Source organism: Salmo salar, chromosome 18 (assembly GCF_965601325.2).
Source record: "Salmo salar chromosome 18, fSalSal1, whole genome shotgun sequence".
NCBI lineage: Eukaryota > Metazoa > Chordata > Actinopteri > Salmoniformes > Salmonidae > Salmo > Salmo salar.
The window spans coordinates 86,579,815-86,589,144 of record NC_138308.1 but is presented as its reverse complement, the minus strand read 5'-3'; the positions used below and the strand labels follow the sequence as shown (position 1 = coordinate 86,589,144).

General features: G+C 46.2%; 1 protein-coding gene across 2 annotated transcripts; it reads left to right on the top strand.

The window, feature by feature from the left end:
• Positions 1 to 2,075: 2,075 nt before the first annotated feature.
• LOC106577988 (adenylate cyclase type 2) lies at positions 2,076 to 8,320 on the top strand. Of its 2 annotated transcripts, XM_082965263.1 has the most exons (6): positions 2,076 to 2,261; positions 2,443 to 2,570; positions 2,755 to 4,163; positions 5,082 to 5,171; positions 7,639 to 7,753; positions 7,871 to 8,320. In XM_082965263.1, exons 3-6 carry the CDS (start codon positions 4,077 to 4,079, stop codon positions 7,957 to 7,959), a joined length of 381 nt encoding a protein of 126 aa, XP_082821389.1. In that variant the 5' UTR covers positions 2,076 to 2,261; positions 2,443 to 2,570; positions 2,755 to 4,076; the 3' UTR covers positions 7,960 to 8,320. The 2 variants fall into 2 exon arrangements, with proteins under 2 accessions (XP_082821389.1, XP_014011967.1); XM_014156492.3 differs by lacking the exons at positions 2,076 to 2,261; positions 2,443 to 2,570; positions 2,755 to 4,163 and having other exon boundaries at positions 4,170 to 5,171.
• Positions 8,321 to 9,330: the final 1,010 nt, after the last annotated feature.

Below are 9,330 nucleotides of genomic sequence, written 5' to 3'. Positions count from 1 at the left end.
GAATGAACTCTGTGTTTTGTTGACTATGTGGTTTTGCGCGTGTGTGTGTTTCTATGAGAGAATTCCTACTCAGACCGATTCCAACAGGTAAACCAGTTTTTTATTTGTATTTTATTTTCAATCATTTTTTCCCATTGTTGTATTACTGTAGATTAATGAATGAATCTTTCTTAGTACCAGTCAGGTCCTGGACGATGGCATAAGCGGGTCGTTAGATACCATAGACGCTGCAGGGTAAGTGTTTTCCCCTAGCTCTAACACTTTTCTGTTGTGTTCTGTTCTTTTCTCTGCCAACTGACATAACATATTATAAGCCTTGTTATAAGACATTATAAAGGCTCGTACATGCTTATGACATTATACCTATATGTTATTTCTCTCCTCAGACTGTCTCCTCTCGTCTCTTATTCTGTCTTTCACAGGCGGAGAGCCAAGAAGCTGAACTGCCTAACCCTGTTATTCAACCAACTAAAGCTGGAGAAACAGGTGGGAGTTTTTTACTGCTGTGTTTTGTTTGTTGTGTCATAGTTACGGGCATGTTTTGTGACATGTCTGTGTGTTAAGGCTTGTCTTTTGAAGTGTGGTGTTAATGTCAGTGTTGTATGTTCCGATAGGTCTTGTATTAAATAAAGTACACTCCTAAAAAGAAGGGTGCTTTGCAGCTTTTTGAGGGCCATGAATCGAGCCATTGAACCCTTTTAGGTGCTATATAGAACTATTTCTTCTAGCAGTGTAGTGTATTTTATGGCTGACTGATGCATTATGGTTGGTTTGTCTGGTGTAATGGTGGTGTGTGTTGCATCTGGTGTTTTGTCCGATTTAATAATGGGGGTTACAGATGTAGGATCTTAATTTGATCACTCGTTTGTTGCCGAGGATTTTCCTGCACAGCAGGAAATGCAAACTTGTAGTGTATTCAAGTTTTAAAAAAGTTTCTAAAGTTTGTAATTTCCCCTTTAAAATGTATCAACCCCCACAAAAAATTATAGAGCCAGTCAGTAGGCTGAATGGCTCTCATCTTCGTGTCTCTGTTTACCTTCCAAATGCTTGTCTCCCAGAAGTGAGTACCATCACACACACACACACACACACACACACACACACACTACTGTTGTGCTGCAAATGAATGGTCACATGTAAATCTAGCAGAGATCAAAGGAAAGAAAGAGTTCTTGTTTTGCATTTACTGTAACATCCAGAGAAAGAGAGTGAGGGGAAAGGAGGGAGGGGAAAGGAGGGATGAGAAAAGAAGGGAGGAGAAAAGGAGGGAGGGGTAAAGGAGGGAGGAGAAAAGGAGGGAGGGGTAAAGGAGGGAGGAGAACAGGAGGGAGGGGTAAAGGAGGGAGGAGAACAGGAGGGAGGGGTAAAGGAGGGAGGAGAACAGGAGGGAGGGGTAAAGGAGGGAGGAGAACAGGAGGGAGGGGAAAAGGAGGGGAAGGGGTAAAGGAGGGAGGGGAAAAGGAGGGAGGGGTAAAGGAGGGAGGGGTAAAGGAGGGAGGAGAAAAGGAGGGAGGGGTAAAGGAGGGAGGGGTAAAGGAGGGAGGAGAAAAGGAGGGAGGGGTAAAGGAGGGAGGGGTAAAGGAGGGAGGGGTAAAGGAGGGAGGAGAACAGGAGGGAGGAGTAAAGGAGGGAGGGGTAAAGGAGGGAGGGGAACAGGAGGGAGGGAGGAGTAAAGGAGGGAGGGGTAAAGGAGGGAGGAGAAAAGGAGGGAGGGGTAAAGGAGGGAGGGGTAAAGGAGGGAGGAGAACAGGAGGGAGGGGTAAAGGAGGGAGGAGAAAAGGAGGGAGGGGTAAAGGAGGGAGGGGTAAAGGAGGGAGGAGAAAAGGAGGGAGGGGTAAAGGAGGGAGGGGTAAAGGAGGGAGGAGAAAAGGAGGGAGGGGTAAAGGAGGGAGGGGTAAAGGAGGGAGGAGAACAGGAGGGAGGGGTAAAGGAGGGAGGAGAAAAGGAGGGAGGGGTAAAGGAGGGAGGGGTAAAGGAGGGAGGGGTAAAGGAGGGAGGAGAAAAGGAGGGAGGGGTAAAGGAGGGAGGGGTAAAGGAGGGAGGGGAAAAGGAGGGAGGGGAAAAGGAGGGAGGGGAAAAGGAGGGAGGTTGAAAGGAGGTATATAGGGTCTAAAAGGATTAATGGAGAGAGATGGAGAATAGATGTTGTTGCTCTCTTTCTCTCTCTCTCTCTCAGAAACATTGCTATGGCTGTGTCATATGGAGTTACTTTTCCTGTTGAGGTGCTACTCCTCTCTGTGGTCTGCACTGGATACCTCAAGGTAACACTGTATCCACAACCCTAAACCTAGCTTCAAGTCCACATCCTGGTTCAACCCTAACCTTAGCCTCAACCACAACCCTAACCCTAAATGTTTCTCTTTAACAATTCCAGTGTGAGTGTTCTAGCAAGGTATTTGATGTGTATATGTGTGTGTGGGTGTGTGCACGTGTGCGTTTCAGAGGTTGAGCTCTAAGGTGTCCAGTGGATGTTGTCGCTATCGCACAGATTGGCCACCAGGGCGGCGCTACAACTACTACTGGTCTGCTTCTGTCTCCTCATCACCCTGCTCATGGCTATACTGAACATTGTAAGTCACACACACACACACACACACACACACACACACACACACACACACACACACACACACACACACACACACACACACGCATATGTTAACATGCATGCACACACATACTGGAATTCACAAACAAACAAACACACACACACACACACACACACTTTAACTCACTATGTTTTTCACTCTACAGTTTTTTTTACCTGGAAACAACCGTACGTCAATCTCCTACTAAATAACCTCCACCTATACACTGTCCCTGTGAGTACCTCCTCAATCCATCAAGCAGTCAACCAATCAATTATTACCTTACCTGAGACATGAACACTTTCGTTAGCCCCCTGAGAAAATACCTAGGCTTTAGCTCAGTAGGCTAACCTAACACACAGTTGTGGCCAGCAGACGACCCAGGTTTGTCATAAGGTGCTTAATATCTAGTCTAATATCAGTCACCGGTGATCACTCTCTTTCTCCCCCATCAGATCTTTTTCAGAGCTGATCTGATTGGTCAAAATTTGTGGTTTTTAGTTTTTTCCAATTAGTGAAAAAAAGAATCCGAATTGGGCTGTCTGTGTGAACGCAGCCATCGAGAGAGAGAGACACACACACACGTTGCTCTACAACGACACCAAGTAAGACTGGATAACAGGTAGTAACATAGTAACACACACCTTTAGCAACAGCTTTCATCAAAGCCACTTCAGTATCACATAACCTCATTACATTAGTCAACAAAGCCTGAGGCGGTGTTATCTCCTTGGCCCTTTGTTTAAGCTGTGTGAATAAATAAAGGTAAAATGATACTATCGTCTGGGTTCCACAATCTGGACTTACAGAGTGACAGACAAAAGGCTTGAAACTCAAACCTGGGTGAGTCAGACATGTCTTTTGTCTGTCACTCTGTGAGGCCAGATTGTGGAACCCCCTCTCTCCTCCCTCCCCCTCCCTCTCAGGAAAGTGAGTTTGAATATGTTTTTTAAAAGACTGACATGACAGAGGTGGAGAGAGAACAAGGGAAAGACGGATGATTACATGGTGGCTCAAAGTGTGTGTTTGTATTTCCCCGGGCCTGGAGTCCTAAAGGACCCTAAGATCATGGCTGGAGTTTGGTTGTTCATCTTCTATTTCGTCTGTCTGTCTGTCTGTCTGTCTGTCTGTCTGTCTGTCTGTCTGTCTGTCTGTCTGTCTGTCTGTCTGTCTGTCTGTCTGTCTGTCTGTCTGTCTGTCTGTCTGTCTAATATTTCTCCTGCCGAAATAAAGTGTGCGCCTGTTCACAATTCTCTGCTCTCCTGCACCTGACTTCACCACAAGTGTGTGTCTGTGTGTGCGCACATGCGCGTGTGTAGATGTAGTGTATGCATGTGTGTTTTAATTGTGTTTGTTTAAACCGTGTGTGTGTGTGTTTTTAAACTGTGTGTGTGTGTGTGTGTTTTTTAACTGTGTGTGTATTCTTTAGGTGAACTGGGCTGTCGTGTGTTCCTGCTGGAGCAGTGTTTTAGGACAGAGAGAGATGAGATGGAGAACGTTAACAAATTACTACTGCAGAATGTCCTGCCGATTCATGTAGCATCTAAATTCATGGCAAAGGCCATACGCAACCAGGTGTGTGTGTGTGTGTGTGTGTGTGTGTGTGTGTGTGTGTGTGTCCGACCTGGTGTAACGAGTGCGCTGAGAGTCGGGAAGCAAGTTCAGGGAGTGAGTGTTTTAATAAATTAACAAAACAAAAAAACACGAAACACAAACAACGCACCGACATGAAAACAGAGTCAATGACACCTGAGGAAAGAACCAAGGGGAGTGACAGATATAGGGAAGATAATCAAAGAGGTGATGGAGTGCAGGTGAGTGTCATGAGGTACTGGTGCGTGAGACGATGGTGACAGGTGTGCGGGATAATCAGCAGCCTGATGACCTAGAGGCCGGAGAGGGAGTATACGTGACTCCCGGACTCAAGTACTATTTCAAATCATTTCAAATACTTAAGCTTGATTGAGCTGCCTGTTGCAGTTTAATTATTACAAAAGTCCCAAAAGTGCAAATGCTCACATGGCACTCCCGTCAGGCTAAAACAAATGTTGTAAAGATTTGAAATAGTAGTGGAAGGCAGGGCTGGAGACTACAGAGGGTCAGTCTGAGTGCCACCAGCAACACTGTAACGGTGACAGGGCCACTTCATGCAAATGACCAACCAAACCATGTATATAAGGTGTTTGTGTATATAATGTGTGTGTGTTGTGATATGACATTATGATGTGTTTCGTGTGTATATATAACATGGTTGTGTCAGTGTTATATGATATAGTGTGTGTGTTGTGATATGACATTATGACGTGTTTCGTGTGTATATATAACATGGTTGTGTCAGTGTTATATGATATAGTGTGTGTGTTGTGATATGACATTATGACGTGTTTCGTGTGTATATATAATGTGGTTGTGTCAGTGTTATATGATATGATGTGGTTGTGTCAGTGTTATATGATATATTCTGTGTGTGTTGTGTTTACCTCGGTACCCCAGTTTAAGGACTTCTACAACGAGCGCAGCGTGAACCGAGTTGGACTGCAGTGTCTACACTTCCTCAACGAGATCATCTCAGACTTTGATGAGGTACAAATAGGGCACCCTATTCCCTATATAGTGCACTACGTTTGACTAGGGCCACTCAGGATTCCCAAGTGGCGCAGCGGTCTAAAGCACTGCATCTCAGTGCTAGAGGCATCACTACAGACCCTGGTTCGATTCCAGGCTGTATCACCGTGATTGGGAGTCTCATAGGGCAGCGCACATTTGGCCTAGCGTCGTCCTTTGGCCGGGGTAGGCCGTCATTCTAAATAAGAATTTGTTCTTAACTGACTTGCCTAATTAAATAAAAGTTAAATAAAAAGGGTCTGGGTTCAAAAGTAGTGAACTATAGGGAATAGAGTCCCACTTCAGAGTTTGGTCTGGAACTCGGAAGGGAAAAAGGGCCTGGAGATTTTCCTCAACTGGTAACCTGACCATGAACTGACCATTAGTTTGTTACCAAATGTACCCTTTCTCTTTCTCTGCCTCCCCCTCTCTCTCAACCCCTCTGTCTCTAGCAGCTTCTCTCAACCCCTCTGTCTCTAGCAGCTTCTCTCTCAACTCCTCTGTCTCTAGCAGCTTCTCTCTCAACCCCTCTGTCTCTAGCAGCTTCTCTCTCAACCCCTCTGTCTCTAGCAGCTTCTCTCTCAACCCCTCTGTCTCTAGCAGCTTCTCTCTCAACCCCTCTGTCTCTAGCAGCTTCTCTCTCAACCCCTCTGTCTCTAGCAGCTTCTCTCAACCCCTCTGTCTCTAGCAGCTTCTCTCTCAACCCCTCTGTCTCTAGCAGCTTCTCTCTCAACCCCTCTGTCTCTAGCAGCTTCTCTCTCAACCCCTCTGTCTCTAGCAGCTTCTCTCTCAACCCCTCTGTCTCTAGCAGCTTCTCTCTCAACCCCTCTGTCTCTAGCAGCTTCTCTCTCAACCCCTATCTCTAGCAGCTTCTCTCTCAACCCCTCTGTTTCTAGCAGCTTCTCTCAACCCCTCTGTCTCTAGCAGCTTCTCTCTCAACCCCTATCTCTAGCAGCTTCTCTCTCAACCCCTCTGTCTCTAGCAGCTTCTCTCTCAACCCCTCTGTCTCTAGCAGCTTCTCTCTCAACCCCTCTGTCTCTAGCAGCTTCTCTCTCAACCCCTCTGTCTCTAGCAGCTTCTCTCAACCCCTCTGTCTCTAGCAGCTTCTCTCTCAACCCCTCTGTCTCTAGCAGCTTCTCTCTCAACCCCTCTGTCTCTAGCAGCTTCTCTCTCAACCCCTCTGTCTCTAGCAGCTTCTCTCTCAACCCCTCTGTCTCTAGCAGCTTCTCTCTCAACCCCTCTGTCTCTAGCAGCTTCTCTCTCAACCCCTCTGTCTCTAGCAGCTTCTCTCTCAACCCATCTGTCTCTAGCAGCTTCTCTCTCAACCCCTCTGTCTCTAGCAGCTTCTCTCTCAACCCCTCTGTCTCTAGCAGCTTCTCTCTCAACCCCTCTGTCTCTAGCAGCTTCTCTCTCAACCCCTCTGTCTCTAGCAGCTTCTCTCTCAACCCCTCTGTCTCTAGCAGCTTCTCTCTCAACCCCTCTGTCTCTAGCAGCTTCTCTCTCAACCCCTCTGTCTCTAGCAGCTTCTCTCTCAACCCCTCTGTCTCTAGCAGCTTCTCTCTCAACCCCTCTGTCTCTAGCAGCTTCTCTCTCAACCCCTCTGTCTCTAGCAGCTTCTCTCTCAACCCCTCTGTCTCTAGCAGCTTCTCTCTCAACCCCTCTGTCTCTAGCAGCTTCTCTCTCAACCCCTCTGTCTCTAGCAGCTTCTCTCTCAACCCCTCTGTCTCTAGCAGCTTCTCTCTCAACCCCTCTGTCTCTAGCAGCTTCTCTCTCAACCCCTCTGCTCTAGCAGCTTCTCTCTCAACCCCTCTGTCTCTAGCAGCTTCTCTCTCAACCCCTCTGTCTCTAGCAGCTTCTCTCTCAACCCCTCTGTCTCTAGCAGCTTCTCTCTCAACCCCTCTGTCTCTAGCAGCTTCTCTCTCAACCCCTCTGTCTCTAGCAGCTTCTCTCTCAACCCCTCTGTCTCTAGCAGCTTCTCTCTCAACCCCTCTGTCTCTAGCAGCTTCTCTCTCAACCCCTCTGTCTCTAGCAGCTTCTCTCTCAACCCCTCTGTCTCTAGCAGCTTCTCTCTAAGCCAAAGTTCTGTTCTGAGGAGAAGATTAAGACTATTGGCAGTACCTACATGGCAGTACCTACATGGCAGTACCTACATGGCAGTACCTACATGGCAGTACCTACATGGCAGCTGTGGCAGCTGCTGGACTGACCAATCCTGCTATAGGGGAAGAGCGAAAGGTCATATATAGATAGCTCTGTTCTGCCTCACTGGGTCGAGTTCAAATACTTAAAAAAATACGCCCTTACATACTCTTTTTTCTGAGGTAGTCATTGATGTGTATGTGATTGGATAAGAGAAAGAAAGGTCACTTATCATGTTATTGTTTTCACCAATCAAATCTTGTCAATGAAATGGAAGTGTTCTCTTGTTCTCTGTCTCCCCCTGTAGGGCTGTGATGTGTCCTACAGCCATGTGTGCAGCATGGTAGAGTTTGCCATTGCTCTGAAGAACAACCTGGAGTCCATCAACCAACACTCCTTCAACAGATTCAAGCTACGAATCGGTGAGTCTGTCTGGCTGGCTGGCCAGTGGGACAAGAAAAATATGGACTGACTCATTTAATCTTTACTCGATTCCTTGTCGTCTCTCCTTGCCTGATTCTCAAAATGTATTGGAGAAGAAAGTCAGAGGGAAGGGACCTTCTCCTTCAGTACGGTTGAGGATGCACAGAATCAAGGAAAGACTAAAAGAGATCGAGCCTTAACTTGAGAGAGAGAGAGATCCCACTGCAGGTGGTGTGACCAAGAGATGAGTCATCACCGGCAAAGGGGAACTCAACACCGACTGACCAATCAGCTCCTCTGTTCTGACCTCTCCAACCAGTCATCAACACTCATCTGACCAAACAATTTTGTGTTAGAAATGCCCGGGTTGATTTCTGGTTCCAGTAGGTTCCTTTCTGTTTTCTGAAGACGTTAAACCACAATCCAGACTGTCAAAATATATATACTTGGTTGGCGAAAATTTGTGATCATTTATTCATTGTGTTTTTAATGACTCTCTACTCATGTACTACTGTATGTACAGTGAGGGGAAAAAGTATTTGATCCCCTCGTTTGCCCACTAACAAAGAAATGATCAGTCTATAATTTTTATGGTAGGTTTATTTGAACAGTGAGAAACAGAATAACAACAACAAAAAAATCCAGAAAAACGCATGTCAAAAATGTTATAAAATGATTTGCATTTTAATGAAGGAAATAAGTATTTGACCCCCTCTAAATCAGAAAGATTTCTGGCTCCCAGGTGTCTTTTATACAGGTAATGAGCTGAGATTAGGAGCACATTCTTAAAGGGAGTGCTCCTAATCTCAGCTCGTTACCTGTATACATTTTACATTTACATTTTAGTCATTTAGCAGACGCTCTTATCCAGAGCGACTTACAAATTGGTGCATTCACCTATAATATCCAGTGGAACAACCACTTTACAATAGTGCATCTAAATCTTTTAAGGGGGGGGTTAGAAGGATTAGTTTATCCTATCCCAGGTATTCCTTGAAGAGGTGGGGTTTCAGGTGTCTCCGGAAGGTGGTGATTGACACCTGTCCACAGAAGCAATCAATCAATCAGATTCCAAACCCTCCACTATGTCCAAGACCAAAGAGCTCTCCAAGGATGTCAGGGACAAGATTGTAGACCTACACAAGGCTGGAATGGGCTACAAGACCATCGCCAAACAGCTTGGTGAGAAGGTGACAACAGTTGGTGCGATTATTCCCAAATGGAAGAAACACAAAAGAACTGTCAATCTCCCTCGGCCTGGGGCTCCATGCAAGGTCTCACCTCGTGGAGTTGCAATGATCATGAGAACGGTGATGAATCAGCCCAGAACTACACGGGAGGATCTTGTCAATGATCTCAAGGAAGCTGGGACCATAGTCACCAAGAAAACAATTGGTAACACACTTCGCCGTGAAGGACTGAAATCCTGCATCGCCCGCAAGGTCCCCATGTTCAAGAAAGCACATATACATGCCCGTCTGAAGTTTGCCAATGAACATCTGAATGATTCAGAGGACAACTGGGTGAAAGTGTTGTGGTCAGATGAGACCAAAATGGAGCTCTTTGGCATCAACTC

Coding starts and splice junctions, on each gene's coding strand:
- LOC106577988 (XM_014156492.3), top strand. CDS start 4,965: ATGACGTGTTTCGTGTGTATATATAATGTGGTTGTGTCAGTGTTATAT. Junction 5,172..7,638: donor TCATCTCAGACTTTGATGAG/GTACAAATAGGG, acceptor CTCCCCCTGTAG/GGCTGTGATGTGTCCTACAG. Junction 7,754..7,870: donor CAGATTCAAGCTACGAATCG/GTGAGTCTGTCT, acceptor GTATTGGAGAAG/AAAGTCAGAGGGAAGGGACC.